We start from the raw sequence: 17,888 nt of genomic DNA, 5'->3' as shown, positions 1-17,888 counted from the left end.
TTTCTGCCATCCGAGGAGGTGGAAGACGTGTTGCCTGCGAGAAAGGAAGCTGCTCATCATGAGGATGAAAGGTATTTTACTTGGCATATAAGCTGCAGAGACTCCAGGGATCTGCGTGTAGCTATAAAGCTGATGAGAGGCATCTCTGGTGCTGTACCCTCGAGAAGGTCTAATGTCTTAGAGGCTGAGGGTGCTTTTTTCTTCTGCTCACGCTGGACAATGTAGATGAGGAGTAAGGAAGGTGCAGTTGTGATTGAGTTGGGTTGAATATCCCTTCTGGGTTGTATCATAGCAATTGTTTAGTGCATCCTCCTGCAAGGTCTCGGAGGTGAAGGGCTCTGTCTAGCAGTGGCAAGCTCAAAATACAGGAAAAATCTGCAATTTAATGGTGTGTTGCATGGTGCTGGGGTGGATTTTTTCTTTTTTCCTAGCTGAAAGCACAGCTGCTTCAGAGAAAAATACCTGCAGGGAGCAAGTGGTGTGAAGGCTTTGTGAGCAGAGGGAGGGAGGGATCGATGCCCTCGCCTGCTCCCTGTGCGGCTGCTTTGTGTTTGTGCTCCCCGAGGAGCTGCTGGGAAGGGTTGGGAAGGGGACTGGTGCCGATCTGCAGCTCTGGAGCTGGGCTTGGTGCCCCCAGGACGTGCCTTTGAACGCAGAGCAAAGACAGGCAGTCCTAAAAGCCATCTAGTTGAAAAGAGACGTTACACGGGGGGATTTTTGTGTCGCTGCCCGGGTTCGTGGGGTGTTTTTGGGACGGGGGGTGTTGTTCTGCGTGTTTATCGGGGCCTGTGGTTTCCGCAGCAGAGCCTGGCACGAGAACAGAGCGGAGGCAATTCTCTCGGGGCTGGCACCGCGTAATCAACCGCAAGGTGAGGAATAATCATTCTCTCCAGTGTGGTGGTTTGGCAGGGAATAATCCTGCAGCTGGTGCAGGCTCCTGGAGAAATGTCGGTTGGACGGGACACAGAAAGGGCCAGCTCTGAGGTCAGATCAGGGCGCCGTGCAGTTGAATATAACGCTGCCTTTTTCTGCAGCTGCTCCCCTTCCCCTCTCTGGGGGTTTTGGGGCATGAAAAATTATCACAGAATCACAGAATCAATCAGGTTGGAAGAGCCCTCTGGGATCATCGAGTCCAACCGTTGCCCTGACACCACCATGTCAACTAGACCATGGCACTAAGGGCCATGTCCAGTCTTTTCTTAAACCCCTCCAGAGATGGTGACTCCACCACCTCCCTAGGCAGCCCCTTCCAATGGCTAATGACCCTTGCTGAGAAGAAATTCTTCCTAATGTCCAACCTGAACCTCCCCTGGCAAAGCTTGAGTCTGTGTCCTCAAGGCTATGAGGTCAGTAAAGTCTGAAATTGAATTCTTACTCCATCTTAACAGTGGGCCAGAGGAAAAATGCATCCTTTCCTCCTCCAATGGGCAAAAATACTTATTTGGCTGCAGTCCTTGTGATGCTAAACCCTAGTTCTGTGTGGAGGGAGGGGTCCTGGTGTCACCTTTTAGTGTCTGTTCTGTTGATGTAATGGGATAATTTGCTTTACAGGCTTTGAGATTTTGTCTTATCCTGTGAAGATGTGGCTGCAGACATGAACTTTCAGCAGGCGACGCTTCTCGCACAGCATCTTTGGAGAAGGGCTCGTTGCCACGTGAGTACTTGGATGCTGGAAAAGAAAGAAACAGGCAAAGTGAAGGTCTGGCTGTTCTCTGCTGGGATGCCCTTATGGTTTGTAGTTTTTCTGGGGTGAATTTTGTTTTTAGCACTTGGTGACCCAAGCTTGGAGCCAGGCATCAGAGCCAGACTGGGATTATCCTGGGGCTTGTGCCAACATTTGGACCAAGCTCTCAGCTATTCAATATAATAATCCCTCTTGTACGGATGATGTGTATTTTGTACCTTCCTCTGCTCATAATTCTGTGAGGTTTTTTTTTTTTCTTACTGTTCTCCCCTTGTTTTGAAGGGTGGAAACCAAGAACATCACAGAGGATGCTGCTGCACTGCACAATGAGGCATTTTTCAGGATGGTGCATCAAGAACTACAAGCCACCGATGAGAAAAGCACTTGTATTTTACTTTCAGGCCTACTTGCTTCAGTTTATTTTTAAAAAATAGAGAACACTTGAATTTCCCATGACCCAACATCATTACTGGAGTTGAATCTTGCCCAGACATCAGTTTTGGTATCCAGCAGAGCAGCGGTGTGCTCTGAATCAGGTATTGATGGTGCATTTTTTCCTGTGCTGTCAGTTCATATTTTTACAAGTGACTTAGCCTTATTTTTGAGATATTCAAGTGTTCTCTACTTTTATAGCCAGTATAATCAGTCAGGGATGGGGGCCTGCATTGAGTCCGTGCAGCAACCCAAGACTTCACTGCTATGTTTGAAACATCTTTATGAAGAAAGAAGCTTCAGCATGGAAATTATGATGAATATTTTTTTTTTTCCCCAACGAAGGACTTAGAATTTGGTGTTATTAGATGCCTAGGGGTCAGGACCATGCCGAGCTCCAGTCTTTGGTGTATTATTTTTGCTTGTGCTGAAATTGCAGTAGCAAGTCCTCTTTGTTATGTACTTATATATATATATATATATAGTTGATGCTGGGCTGTATGTGCTGCTTTTTTACTGTGTAGAGCTGAATAAAAATGCAGGACTTGGTCTCTTTTTTTTGGTGGGGGCCCCCCCCTTTATTTTTTTATATATTAAAAAAAGGGGGGGCCCCCCTTTTTTTTTATGTATAAAATCTAGGGAAGGGGGGGGCTGCAATTTTCATTTTTATGGTACTATACGTCAGGGCGGAACCTATCTCATGCGTTTGGGATTTTTGACTGGGGAGGGTTTTTTTTTTATTATTTTGTTTTTTTTTTTATTTTATTTTTATTTTTTCTTTTAAATTTTTTATTTTCTTTTTTATTTTTATTTTCTTTTAAATTTTTTATTTTATTTTGGTTTTATTTTTATTTTTTATTTTATTTTCTTTTAAATTTTTTATTTTTTGATTACTATTATTTTATGGCTGTTATGTTGTGCTTTACTTGAACAGAGTTAGAGTAGGTGATTGCTTGCAGAGAGCTGTATGCCTTCATCTCCATCCAGATGTCATTCTTCACCTGAACTGCACCAAGTTAAAGGACACCATGCAATTGGTATAAGTCATCTTTTATTTTGAAGCTTCTCCACTTCCACCTGTTACCTGTTGAATTACAGCAACAAGAGAAAGAATGCAACACTTAGAATAAAACACAGAATAAAAGCTTTCTGTCAAAACAAGAACAGACATGGATTTCTCCTTGCCCCTGGAGAACAAACCAAGCTTTACAGTTAAGTTTGTACAGTCCCAAGCACTACACTTAAGCCTGGTCCCAAATAGAAACTCATTTCCACATAAGATGCATCAAGTAATAGATGATGTTATCATCATCTATAATCATATAATAAAAGTCTCAGCCCTTGAGCTCCAGTGATAATTAATTAATCAATCAATTAATTAAACAAACTGCTGCAGCTCCAGGAATTAAGCTGTAAAGTACATCTCCCCTCCTTTATCTTTTTGCTGTTTAAATCCCATGTTCACTTGTGCTGTAGACAAATACATGCATGATGATAACTTAATTTCCTTCAGTCACAAAGAGAAAAAACAGCAGCTGAGCTTTTTCCATTCTTCTTCATTGGATCCTCTTGGAAAGATGAAGTAGATGCATGACTTAGAGGAGTTGGCCCAGGTTCCATCTTCCAAAGGCTTTTGTAACAAAGTTTTAATGCAACATTACTTTAAAGCAGAACAGCAGCACAAAGCAAAAAGCTTTAAACCCCAAAAAGCTTTAAACCCCAAAAAGCTTTAAACCCCAAAAAGCTTTAAACCCCAAAAAGCTTTAAACCCCAAAAAGCTTTAAACCCCAAAAACTTTTTAAATCCAAACCACTTTAAATCCAAAAGACTGACTGACTTTAAACCCAAAACACTTTAAACCCAGCCCCAAAACACTTTAAACCCAGCCCCAAAACACTTTAAACCCAAACCCATATACAACTACTGGCCATGTGTAGAACACTGAAAGATCTAAGACAAGTATTTTGAATTTAAAAAATAAGCTAAATCAGTTTCATTGTAATAATACATTTTAAGAACAAAACTTTATATTCAGGTGACGCTGCTGGGGCCCAAGCTGCAGGTGAGACCCAGCCAGCTCCTGAGCTGTGCCACAGCTTGTCCAGGTCGCTCTTTCTGACACAACATTGAGGAACGGGGTGGGTTTTGTCCAATGAGTTGCAAATAGAGTCTTCCAGGGAGAAGACAACCGAGCTGCACCATGTCCATCAGATGCCACTAGCCCATAGGGGAAAAAATAAACCTCAAACTCAACAAAACACATTTTTTTCCACCCTTGCATGTCAGTGACAGTACTCACCAGGTGATGGAGCAGTTGAAGGGCCATGGGGAGCAGCAGTAGCACATCATAGATGGTCAGGTCAGCAAAAAAGACGTACCACAAAAACACTGTAAACCAAATAAAAATGATATGTTATCTAATAGATTCACAGATAAAACAGCTTCCTACTAAGCTCACACATCAAAGCAGGCACTACAGATGTTCCATTTTCCAATGGTATTACTCAGTCTAGAGAAATGAGGGGCAATTATGGTCACCAAGGGAGGAAATCTCAGAGGTAAGAGGCAACTGCTCTTCTTTCATCACCACAGCACATTATGGAGATTATCTAATAAAAGCTATTCCCCTTTTTGATATGGTATTAATGGCTTGAGCTACATTTCCAAGCAGTGCTGGAAACTTTATATTTATAACCAACCTCTCACACCTTGGCACATGCAGTAAGCCAGAAGCCCAAGACAGGAGCTGCAGAGATGGGCCTGACTGCTAGTGCGGCTGGGGACTCTGAGGATGACCTTTGAGAAGACAAAAGGTTTGCCAGATTTTAGCAGCCACGCACAAAATGTTTTCAAACTTCTTCAAGGAAAACAGTAGGACAGGTAATTACAGACTCATTGGACTCCGCTTTGCTATACATAAATGTTGGAAGCACTTAGCACTTACCAGCCCTCTTGGCGCCCACATCTGTTCCCTGGCTGCCTGCTGTGCTTCATGGCCTTGATCTTTACAGCATCAACACACCAACTGCTGAGCAGTAGTTGGGGAAAGCTGGTGGGGCTTCATCTCTGTTCCTCCTACACCTATCCATGTGCAGCAGAGCTCTACTGCGGAGTGACAAGGGCATGGCCTTACCTGAAGGCACCAAGGAAAATGACCTTCTCTCTCAGCAAGGTGTTGACCTGGGAGCTTCTTGGGTGACCAACATTGCTGTACTGGTCTAGTGTCAATGGTGCTGTACTGGTCCAGTGTCAACGTTGCTTCCTGTGAGGAGAGGAAAAGGATGTTCTTGTTGAACTTCAAAAGGCCCTACAGAACCGGCCCGAGCTGGGCATCCTGCACAACTAGGTAGCCCAAGACCAACCCTGGCAGGTAGACACAACACATGAACCTCACCATGTCCTGTAAGGCAAATAGACATTTCTAAACTCAAGTATAATATATAGATTGTAATTGTTTTGGGTTTTTTTTAGTACTTTTTGAAATACCTCCACTATACCCAGAGTCTTTGGCTCATCTGATGCTGCCAACACGCTTCTATGTTTTACAGAGCAGCTGCTCTTATCTGAAGTAACACACACATTACACCCTGTTTGCTAAACAACCAAAAATCTACAGCGCTGCTGTTTGATACTGAAGGATACCCTGCGAACACGGCAATTTATTTTGTGAAACACATCAGCACTCTTGTTTTTATTTTATTTTTTTCCCCCTGAAATCCAGTCACTCCTATTTTCAAAGCAGTGATGGAAAAAAAAAAAAAACCCCACAGGAAATTAATATTCCTGTCCACGTGTCAGGCAAGACACGAGTGATCTGAGCAGTACGAGACAGGTTAGATCCCACAGGTGATATATCAAGGGGAAAATTGAACATTATTTCCACGATGCCACTCTAACACAAGTGTCACTGAGACTCTTAAAATGGATGATTTATGGGCATCACTATACACACATGCATTCAGCAAAGCGTTTGCTGGTCTGGAGTCCCATGAAATTTAGTACAAACACATTAACAAATAGCAATTAGTTTGGCATCTCCATCACATCATATAACCCCTGATGAAACCGAGAACTACACAACAGCAGAACAGCCAGAGCATCACGCAGCAAAGAGCAGCCTCCTCACCACCTTCTCGCTCAGTGCTTCACGACCACCATCCAAACACAGCCCAAGATGTTGGACTGCGCTGACAAACACGCACCAGGCACCCAGCCCTCTCCTTTCTGCAGCCAAATGAGCGTTCTGGTCATTAACGGAGAAGCATTTACGCTTGCTCTGAACAGCCCTAATGCAATTAACAAAGCAGGTCTCCCACACCTTGACCCTCTGCCTATCCTAGGACAAACATCAGCCTTCCCTTCCTCCCCAGAGGCACCATCTGTACAGACACACTGAACCCTAACCCCAAATTACTACTTTTAGTAGTAATTTTACCTCTTATTTTGCAGTTGTGATGCCTCGTGCACATCATTCCCAGGAGCCAGCGAGGAGGGCAGGGTAGATGCACGCGTCTGGCTTCAGGTTTTCATTCTTGATCTGTCCCTCCTGGGGTGCTCTTCCATCTCTTAAGGCAACTGCAATGAAAATATTGATGGAGGTGTTGTTTCAAACAGTGCTGCGAGGCACAGTTTGGCAGGGGTGAAAATAGCCCAATATTGCTGTACCGCTTGCCATGAGCCTTACCAAAGTGACCTGCAAAATCCAATTGTCCTCTGAGCAGCAGTTGCACTAAGTTTGGAAACGAAGTTTACTACTTAAACTGAAACAGTGGGTTTTAGTGGTGCTTAAAGTGCTCGTTTCACCTCCTCTTTAAACAATGAATCTCCAGCAAGTCTCTCAGTAATAACAATAAAAATTTCTGCATACTGAGAGCCTGCAAAGCCCTTTGGCTCTTCCAGCTGCTCTCGAGAAGCTTCTCCTCCCTCCAGCTGCAGCAAGAGGGTTCCCTAAACCACACCTTGCATTCACCAGCCATGCTACCAAAGGCTTTCAGGGCCAGGGCCTCCAGGCTAAAACCTGTCCCCGACATCTGCCAACAGCAGAGGATTTGTGGAAAGGGGAAAACTTTCATCTCCCCCTTTCCGTGGTCTTCTCACAGCCCTTAAGCACTTAAATCTGGAAGCACAAGGGTCTCCATTCCTTCTGAACACTTCAGCACGCGCGTGCTCTGGGTAGCTCAATCAATTCCCTGGTCTAATTGTGCAGCAGAGAACATTTGCCATTAAAACCACCGGATTTATTGTTTCTGTATGCTAATAGAGAGGAAACCAAGATAAAAAGCAGGTAAGTATTACCTCAGTTCCTGGCTCGTGCAGTACCATTTAGTTAAATGTTAACAACGTTTGGATCCGTGTAGAGATGTGGCTTCACTTTCTGGCCAAGGTATTTCCAGGAGTAGATCACAGCCTACAGACTATGAAAAAAGAAAATCAGCGCTGGAGTGACACGTCTGCCTCACTGCCGTCTCCCTGGGGACCAACAGCACAGACAGACCATAGGAGCTTCACAAGGAATCGAATGTCTCACAAATTAACACTACATCAGCGGGAAAACTACATCAGTTGGGTCTGTGTATGATAATGAGGTCCCTGGTAATTAAACCCACCCAGGTACACATCGTAACCCACCTTGGAGAGGCAAGGATTGCAATGGAGCAGGATGGTTTGGGTGGCCAGGGCAGGCTTTCCTGATCATTAACACTTACACATTCCCTACTCAATGAGTTTTATCGCCTTCTACCTTCAAGGAGAAAGAGCACTTTGGGTTAAAGGCTTGTTATAGAAGATATCAATTCCACACTAGTTCCTAGCTAGGAACAAATGCCATTACAGTGACAACAGCCTCATTTCTTCTTTCTGCTCTATTGACCCAACGAATGTTAGTCCTGTCTCAAAATGGGGCACCTCTGTCACCCAACTAGACGGCAGGTAAATTTGCGTGCCCTGTTCAAAGAAACCCTCGTGCGTTAGCGTTAGGCTCGGAGTGTGATCCCGCTAAGCTCGTTAAAACACACAGCTAGATGATCAGTAAGGATTTGTTCTTATTTCCATTTATTCAGGTAAAGAAGAAACATCCTCACTAAAGACCGACATTTTAAGGAGCGAAAAACTCGGTAAGAGAGTTTTTCTCTTACCAGGGCAAGAAAAAACAGGGGAAAAAAGTAACATTAGTTGATCAAAGGGGAAAGAGATATTTTTTCCTTTCTTTTCAATCAAAGTGCAGTACACAGGGTTACAACCTATGCACTAAGCTTCCCGTTAACGGCAGCCAGTCTATAACAAGTTGACCGAATGACCCTGCTCCTCGTCCCATGAGGACTATTAATAACCAGAGCACATCACCTCTATGGAGCACATTTGAAGCTCTCACTCTGGCACAGGAGATCCACGTGAGCCCGAGTTAAAGGCAACCTTCCTCACCAGATCCTGGAGAAACCATCGCTCGTGAACACCAGCCTGCTTTACAACCCCAAATAATAATCCTCTGTGTGTGTATGTGTGAAATGTGGAAGCCCAAAACAGAATCCTAGAATCAATGAGGTTGGAAGAGCCCTCTGGGATCATCGAGTCCAACCATTGCCCTGACACCACCCTGTCAACTAGACCATGGCACTAAGTGCCATGTCCAGTCTTTTCTTAAACACCTCCAGAGATGGTGACTCCACCACCTCCCTGGGCAGCCCCTTCCAATGGCTAATGACCCTTTCTGAGAAGAAATGCTTCCTAATGTCCAACCTGAACCTCCCCTGACCAAGCTTGAGGCTGTGTCCTCTTGTCCTATTGCTAGTTGCTTGCCTGGGTTTCTTCGCTCCTCAAGGTCCTTTCTTGACAGCACCAGCAGGTCTTCTTCCAGCCCTGCTCCCAGGGGAGAAAATAAAATAAAATACACTAAAATACAAAGTGATCACTCTTCCTAGGACCTCCTGTGGGGCTGGGAACTGCAACTGCTTTGAGCCTGGGAGGAAATTTTCTTGAGTTTTTGGAGTTGTGTAGACCAGCAGTGAAGCGTTTAGACTAAGCCGTCTTCAGGGAGGAGTACAGCAAAGGTATTAAAAGATAATAATAACAATAACGCTGTTTGTGCTTCCCTGTTCACCTATCCCAGCCCTTAGCGAAGGACATGGCACAAGCATTTTAAATGTTGATGGTGAACTTTGTGATTACCTTTCTGTTCATTCACTCATCTTGCTTAATGACGTCTTTTAAATTAGGTTTTGATCTTCATGGCAGGAAGCATCTCCCTGTGCTATTCTGCTGCAAACCAAGTGAAAGACCTAAGGGGAAAAAAAACACATACCCCTGGACACCAAGGGCAAAGCAGACACCAAGAAGCAAAAGGAGGTATTTCCATTGCACACAGGCTGCTTCATCCTCTCAGCTTCTGATTGAAAACACGCAAGAGAGCAGCTACACATCGGTGCTAACAGGGAAACCCCCCCATCTCTTCCATCCGCTGGCCACCCACCCCTTTCTCCAGGCAGATTCAGCCACATTAAATCACACGCAGTCCCATCCCTCTGATATTTCATCCACTCCCCAAACTGCTTTGAAGCCAGACATTGCCTTAACCACAGCATCACATTCAAGAGATCCATCGAGGTGGGTCGTTAAAGTACTTTATTGGTGATCACGTATACTCTGTGCACATTAAAGCTTTGTACAAAAACCCCTCCACTAACACCAGAGTGAGCGACAGCCACCAGGAGCTTTGGATGCCGGTTTGGCTCCCTTCTGCAGAAGCAGAAGAGAAAACAACATTAAAAAAAATAGCCCAATCTGTCACAACGGTTGGACTCCCCCAGCAAACCAGCCCTGCAGTTCACAGCCCGAGCTGCAGCACGGAAAATTAAAAACTCTCTCCCAGACGAGCCTGGTTTGCTCTTGCTGCTGCCAAAGGGATGAACGGGAAAGGCTTTGCATCTCCTGCCTTCGGGCTCCTGCCTCCCACTTCCGATGCTCCGCCATCAAGTGCTGATGTAGTTTATCAAGACTAATTAAAAACCTCATCTCAAGAGCTCTAAGCCAGCAGGGAAGAAGTTTCCATGCCTGCCACGGCCTCATTTGTCGTCCGAGGTGCTCTCCGGCAGCAGGGCGCCGTTGGAGCTCTTGCTGCCTTTGCGGATGCACATGCCGCAGTCCAGCTCCACGTCGATGTCCCCGAATTTCAGCTGGCAGGACTCGTTGCAGCTGCAGGAGGGACAGTGACACCAGTCAGGAGTTTGTGGGCAGTGAGAGCCATCAGCTCACCCCAGCCTGCTCGGGAAGGCTGCTAAGGACTGTCTGCTCTGTGGTGGCACCAAGCCCACCCTCTCCAGTCAAGCCATAGACATGCAAGGACACCTACTTTTCTTATCCCACGACACACTAGTGGATGGTTCCCAGGGTAGCATTGGGTCTAGGTATGGCTTTTGGTCATGCCAGCTCGTGCATGGTGCTGGGACCCCTCGGGGACCCCTCTCCCCCACGTACCAGTGAGATGCAGCAGAATTTGCTGCCAAGACAACGAGAGTGCCCGCGAAGTGCCAGCAGAAGCACATGGTGAGGAACGTGAAGTTGCTGCTGTCAGTCTGATCCCAGCCTGGTCCTCCCCACGGAGGGGACAGCACAAACCCAATCTGGTCACAGATGGAAGAGATGTTAACCATCAGCACATCCCTCCTCTCTTTTCCTCCTGATTTTGGCCATGCTGCTGCAGCTGGCTATGGACTAGAGGCCAATAATCCTGAGTAACACCTGTACTGCTGCCCTCAGCTCCCCCCCCAGCACGCTTCTCTCCCCAGACTGACACAGGAGGAGAGCACTGGATGCTCACTGACCTGCCAGAGCCAAGAGCCCTGGAGAAGGAAGGAGCTGGTCCTGAAGGTCTCCAGGATGATGTGATCTCGGATGAACACCTCTAAGAGGGCACAGAGGGCTCCAGCAAAGATAGCCATGGCCAGCAGGGAATGGAGGTGGTGGTCCAACGCAGCATCGCTGTAGTCACGGAAACAGAAGAGCAAACCTGCCGAGATTCACACCGCCTTAGAAAACGATGCTCTGGGGTTTGGTTTAAAAAAAAAACAAACCAAAAAACAAAAAACAACTGAAAAACACCCTTTGGCTGTCAGGAGGAACACAGTGAGGGCGACCTTCAGCTCAGAAGATGTCAGGGAGCTTTGTATCAGGGTCTGTCCCTCTGTGTGTCCCACCAAGGTGGGGTGGGCAACACCTTTTAGTGACTCCAGAGAGAGCCAGCTGCTTGTCACCAGGAGAAGGACACAGCCCTAGGGCCTCACGCATCCCCTGTGCACCAGGCACATCCAGCCATGACTAGATTTATACTTGGAGAAGAACAGGGAGGGGGGGACTTCAGCACACAAGCCAGTGCCATCACATATCTGCACACCCTCCAGCTCTCTCTGCTTGCACAGCACCTTGCCAGCCTCAAAACAGCCCAGGGATTTTGGGCTGCTGCATGTTGGTGACCCTCCCAGCGCTTCCCCTCACCCACTCTCCACACTTTCCCCATGCACCACGTATGATTCACCTTCAATGAACAGAGCCACAGACAGCGAGAGTCGATCTAAGCCAAGCGGCAGCTTGACCACGGAGTGCGAGACGATGTCCACGATGCCAGAGAGGAGGAAGAAGAGGTACATGGTGGTGTAGTGCCAGGGGGTGAGGTCTGCCCAGCTGTGCGTCTGGGGGCTGTACAGCTGCAGGTGGGGACCGGCGGGGACAAACTGCTCGGCCAATATCCCTGGGCAGAGAATGGAAAGGATGAACTTGTAGGAGACCTTTGCAATGGTGGAGTCGTAGTGGTATTTGAAAAGGTAGCAAGGTCCCATCACAGAGCGTGCCACAAGCATGTCCCCAAGCCCTCCCACACCAGCTGCAGCCATTTCCCACTACAATCAGCCCCAGAGATGGGATCGTGAGACCTCCCCAGAGACAGGGGAGAGCAGCTGCAGTGCCAGTAGATATTGGGGCAGAGATTCATCATCACCTCTTACCTGCTAGAGCAAAGAAAGCTTTGACTGCCCCTTCGAAGACTTCCACGCGCTGGACCCCATAGCTTGGCCGGCTCTCGGCGTTGGCTTTCCGCCTGAGATACTTCAGGGGGTATCGCACAGACCACCAGAGACCAAAAATGAAGAAGAAGGTGCCCCGGAGGGCACTGCCGAGGAAACTCGTTGGCATCGGGCTCGCTTGCTGGACCTGCAAGGACAAACAGTGCCTGGGGACCGACTCAAAGTATCGCCAAGGGAGATGTCCAGCTGCTCACTTGCTCAGCATCCCTGGGGAGCTGCATCCCAACAGAGCAGCTCCACCATCAGCTGCACACAGGGAATACCAGAGATGTAACACCACTAAGGAGAAGCTGCCACCGTGCACCGCTGTATATATATGTATACATGCATGTGGTTGCACGCATACAATCATCAGGACTTCATCGTGCCAGAAAAAAATACATCAGAGCCCAGGAAAGCGTAGCAGCTACATGCTTTTAGAAGAGGAACCATAACAAAGATTTTGCTAATAAAAAGCAACATGACAATTAATTCCTTGGAACATAAACTCCCTCCAAACTGGGTAATTACCAGGGCGTGAATCCAGCCGGTGCGTTCAGCAGCTCCAGCCAGCCAAGGCTTTGTTGGACCTGACCGGCTGCACAGCAGGAGGAGGCAACCCAGAAACCCCTACCATTTCCAAAAGGAACCTCATGCATATTCCACACAACCTTTGTCTCTCACAGGAGTGGTGATTTGACACAAGAGAAAGAGATTTCATCTCCAGTAGGAAGAGCTTGAAGACTAAAGGCGTGAAAATTGCTTTCGTACTAAGCCGGACCAACACCACCGAGTACCAGCAAGGATGGAGAGGACTAGAGGTAGGGCAGGGTGACCGGCTGCCATGTGCAAAGTTATATCCTGCAAAGTATTTAAGATCATACTTAAACTGTTGAAAAAAATCCCAGAGCAGCAAGCACAGAAGGGAATAAGTAATGATCTAAATGCTTATAGCAGTGAGCTTTTGATGTTACCTTGGGATGGTCTCGTTTTCTCCACCAAGACCTCTCTCCTTCCTCTCTGTATGCATCTACCACCTAAGGAGGTCTCGCTCTTTCCCTCCACATGGGCTTTCTGGTCCTTTTCTACATCTCGGATGTGCACGGAAGAAGGCATTACTCATCCTGAAGCTACCACGCCGACTTGCCCTTGCATCATAAATCACATCCTCGTCACTTTTATAAATACCAAACCAAATTGCAGAGGCTGGATGAACAACTCCAGCATGTTCTTGGAGTCCTCCCACACTAGAAAGTAATTAGGCACTGCAAAACAAGGGTAGGATGTGGCGTGGCAAGCGCCTTAGGTGAGGGAGAGCTCTGCAAGATGTCCCTGGTCGGGTTTTGGGGAGTAGAACAGGCTCAGCACGGTGTTTGGATGTGCAGACTGTCGTCATCCACCGCATCTCTGGGACACAGGTCATCTGGGGAAGGCTCAAAACTGTTTACACAGTGTTAAGGTTTCCTTTCAGGAGAGAAGTTACTAAACAGCCTCTCAGGCAAATGAGAAACACCTCATCCCAAGAGCTAGTACAGGGATCGGTGGTGGCTTTCTGCTCTATTTTGGATGCCTACATTAGGGTGAGATGGCTCACGCCCCATATCTTTCCTGATTACAGCCTGGACATCCAATCCAGGGCATGTGTCTTCCCTGCACAGGCATCTACCTACCGAGGTGACTAAGAACAAACGCTATTAAAGTGCATTTAAGCGGCACACAATTGCACGATATATAACCAAGTTTTACCCTCATCCTATGGGGACTCTGACTACAAGGGCAACAGCCTGGAGCTGGAGTCAGGAGCGTACCCTGATCAAGATACGTAGCAGGAGCGTTAATTTGACATGCTTAATTGGAGGAGAGCAGAGACATCCCAGTGCCCAGGCATCAGAAATGACAACTGACACGTCCCACCTGCAGCTCCAGAGGCTGCTCCAAGCCACATCCAGCTTTAACCCAGGGATTTACCACCCCACAGCCACCAGGCATCCCCCCATCACCTTTGTTACCAGCAGCCCCCAATCCACTCTGTTTCAGAGCTGTCCCTGGGATGTCCTACCCCAACCACCCCTTGCCCTAGCAGAGTAGCCTCACTCTTCTTTTTGGTGCTGGGGACCCTTTTGCTTTGTAACCTCTCAGCACCCCAGTTCAGCAAGGCTTTTGGTAGTTGTCACAGGTCCCCTTTGCTTCCCACCACCCGGACACAGCTCTTCAGCAGCCATCACAGATCCCAGGGCATCTCTCACTTAAGTAGAGATGTCCCAAACCCACCCTTGGGTCAAGCAGAACCTTCTATGTAGCCCACTCAAAAAAACCCCCACCTTTTATAAAACAGCCACTGTTTTCCATAGAAACCAGACACGTTTCCAAGCAACACTCCCCTTGCACAGCTCACACATTTGAGGTGCACAACAACCACCCCCCCACATCCACGCAGCCCCTCGACCAGCCCATAGAGCCCAAACCTGATACCTCTCACCCACCAGCTTCCCCCAGCCCTGGAATTTGAGTCCACTCTCACATAAAAGCTGATTAAGCTCCAAGTGAGCCGCAGCCAGGGAAGAGAGCACCGGTTGAGGAGAGGCACCCGGGTTATTTATTTTTCCTGCGAGCCAGTTTGTCTGTCAGAGGACTTGACATATGGCTGCAGTCAGAAGTTATTACCTGAGCTGCCCTTCTCCCTCCGCAGCTCCCAGGCTGCGATGCTTTGGCTTTACAACCATACGGGAGCTGCCTGCTCTCCTTACAGTGCCTTCTACCTAATTTCCAGCCTCCCTCCTCCCGGAGCTGTTGCAGCTCTGGGTCTGTCACCATCGATGATTTCAGGTCCATGTGGTGACTTGTTCCTGCTGCCAGGAGGATACTGTCTGTGTGGACGCACGAGTATCCCCTACAAGCACCCATGGGTGCAACCATCAGCCTGGCAGGGCAAGCAGCATCCCAGGACAGCCAGCCTGAATGCACAGGGCAAGCTCAGCACTTGGGGGCATTTGGAGGGTCTTCTCTTCGTGGATCCTCCTCCATCCTTGCAACAGGCACATCTCTCTTGTGCCAACAGCCCTCACCCAACAGAACGGGCACAAGCTCCCTCTCCTGCCAATCCTCTGCCGTGATGCAGCTCCAAAACACAATAACCCCACCAAAAACAGAGCTAAAGCCACGGATTGCTGGCAGACTGCCTCCATCACCACCCCTTCCACCAGCCTCATCAGTGGCCATCATCACACTAAACCTTTGCCATGCAGACACGGACTCTCCCCACGTTCCTTCTTCCCAAGCTCAAGCAGCCACATCCATCCCATGCCCAGCTGCTCACCAATGTATCTCTCTCTACAGGTAGGAGAGTTTACCTGCGACTCCTGCCTGTCCTTCTCCCTCTCCAGATGCGGCAGAGAGGAGCGGTTATTACTCAGAAGAGGCAGATAAAGGGAGAAGCCACCACGGGGAGGTGGCCCTCAGACAGGATGTTTAGAGCTGAACATCCTGCGGGCCAGTTCAGAGAGCACTGAGTCAGCCAGCTTTCACAACCTGGGACACCTCGTGTCTGCTATTAATTTAAAAAAAAAAAGTCTCCCAGAGTTTGCCACAAAAATCAGGATGAGCAGCCGATCCCCATTCCCATGGCAACCACGTATATTCAGTTATTATGTTGGTTTTTTGGATGACTGGGGAAGGACCTGAGAAGAGACAAGGCTGCGGCATCACCCGACGTGGCCAGGCTCTGCTGGAAGGGCTCTGAAGTCTCTGAGCTGGGCTGCCAGGTACATGATAACCCTTTTAGGGGAGTCTGACCTTGTCAAAAGTGCCTGTAAGTGGGAGATTTTTGGGTCAGGAGCTCCCAAACCAGAGCAGAGCCCTCCTGAGATCCATCTCCCAGCCCACAGCAGCCAAGAGGAGGAGGAGGATGGCCCTCTCTCCCCCAAAAGAGGGGCTGGCAGGACACAGCAGCCTGTTTCCACTCCTTTTTACCTATCCAACACCCAACGCTGCCCAACACCACGCACCCACAGACACAAGCCACGACCGCTCCGCTGCACATCACATCACCGATGTCCCCATCTCCCCCCAAAGCACCCAGCTGATGGTGCAGAAACACACGGTGCTGCTCAGGAGCATCGCCTGAGGACCACTAACAACCACCCAGCGCATTCCCAACTCGGTATTTCTCTGGGTTGCAACCACACGCACATAACTCCTCGTGCAACCAACAAACACCCAGCGGGGCCGCAGGATAAGCCATGCCCAGCCCTGCCAAGAGCCACGCACGTGAGCCAGCGCCCCAGGGAAGCCCCAAGGCTGGAACAGCACAGAAGCAAACCAGCCTGCACAACCCTCCCCAGGGTGATGGGCTGTTCTCCAGCACAGCCATAAAAGCCACCAAGCCGTAGCCAGGAGCTCTTTCATACCCATTATCTCCATATCAGCGGTAGCAAGTAGGAGGAAGGAAGGAAAACAAGAAGCTGGCGGTGGTGCTGGCACGTACATCCATTGCTGCTCACCTCCAACGGTGCTCGGGGAGCAAGAGATGGTGCAGAGGACTGAGCACACATGCAGAAGGGTTCTGTAACATGAGGGAAGCCCACAGCAACAAAGGGGCTTCCACAAACACAGCTTCACCCAAGCTTAACCTCCAGGAGCTTGCTACCACATTGAGCCCAAGCACAGAGAGAAATACAACCCTCCCAGGAGCTCTTCCTTACAGACCTACCCCTAAAAATAATACAGAGAGAAAAAAACCATACCTTTCTTGCTGGAAAAAGAGCAGCAGCACCGTCAGGGACCTCTTTGCAGCTCAGTTTTCCTTTCTGCAACTACCCACTGCAACAAACTATTACCCCAAAAGGCAGCTTTGCCACTTCCCAAGCAGGACGAGTCAAGTCCTTGGAGAAAGTGGGAAAGCACAAGCTGGGAGGGCAGCAGGTGGAGGGAGATGGGAGGAAACGAGGCCCAGCTGAAAAGTATCTACTGAAGATGCCTCTTTCCATGGAGCTTAAAGGGCCGACAAAGAGTAAAGCCTATAGAGAAAGGTTTCTGTGAAAAGGGCAACTCGTGTTAAAGTACCTGCCCCTCAGACAGGGAAAAAAGTTGTAGGTGCATGAAATGGTTGAGGAAAGAGTGTTTTTAGACTTTTAAACCATCCCCATGATAAAAACAAGGGTGAAAGTGTGACAAGTGGTTGGGAACCACAGCCCAATGAGGGGGTACCCAGAGAAAGGATGGAAACACCCCCCCCTCTTCCTCCCAGGGAGACACCGGGGCAGGCAGATCTGTGTCTGATCCTCTCCAGCCCCTTTAATGATCTCAAGATAAACCCTGAACTGAATTTGATTTTTTTTTTCCCTTTTCTTTTTTTTTCTCAGCTGTAACTGCAACATCCTCTCCCTGAAAGTTCCTCATCAGCCTCGGTGCTAATGAAAAAATGTGATAATGTTTGCCTGTTTCCTGGGGGTGGTGGGAGGCACAATCTAATTAAAGGTTTGCCAGCAGCTCGAGCACTGCAGATGGGTGGTTGTTCGGGAAGTGCAAAGTATTATTATTATTATGACGAATGCTAACACCGGCTTTCATAAACAGGCAACAGAGGAGGTGAAGCAGGTGGTATAAGCATAGGCAGGGCTTGGTCTCCTGCCTACACCATCATTCCAGCCTTACATAAACGTGAAGCGTGGCAGGAGCAGATCCTATCTCTGCCCAGGAAACGAGTGGTTCATGGACAGGCTGTG

At 48.2% G+C, this 17,888-nt stretch overlaps 1 protein-coding gene across 1 annotated transcript; it reads right to left on the bottom strand.

Annotated features, from left to right (window-relative positions):
* Window positions 1-10,173: 10,173 nt before the first annotated feature.
* On the bottom strand, window positions 10,174-13,195 carry LOC137673530 (transmembrane protein 45B-like). Its single transcript, XM_068418374.1, has 6 exons — window positions 13,140-13,195; window positions 12,109-12,332; window positions 11,643-11,855; window positions 10,933-11,117; window positions 10,586-10,731; window positions 10,174-10,303 (listed from the first exon to the last, which is right to left on the bottom strand). Exons 1-6 carry the CDS (start codon window positions 13,193-13,195, stop codon window positions 10,174-10,176), a joined length of 954 nt encoding a protein of 317 aa, XP_068274475.1.
* Between the last annotated feature and the right edge of the window lie 4,693 nt (window positions 13,196-17,888).

This window comes from Nyctibius grandis, chromosome 25, assembly GCF_013368605.1.
Source record: "Nyctibius grandis isolate bNycGra1 chromosome 25, bNycGra1.pri, whole genome shotgun sequence".
Classification (NCBI taxonomy): Eukaryota; Metazoa; Chordata; class Aves; order Nyctibiiformes; family Nyctibiidae; genus Nyctibius; species Nyctibius grandis.
The sequence above is the reverse complement of the archived record's forward strand: the minus strand, read 5'-3'. Positions and strand labels throughout refer to the sequence as shown.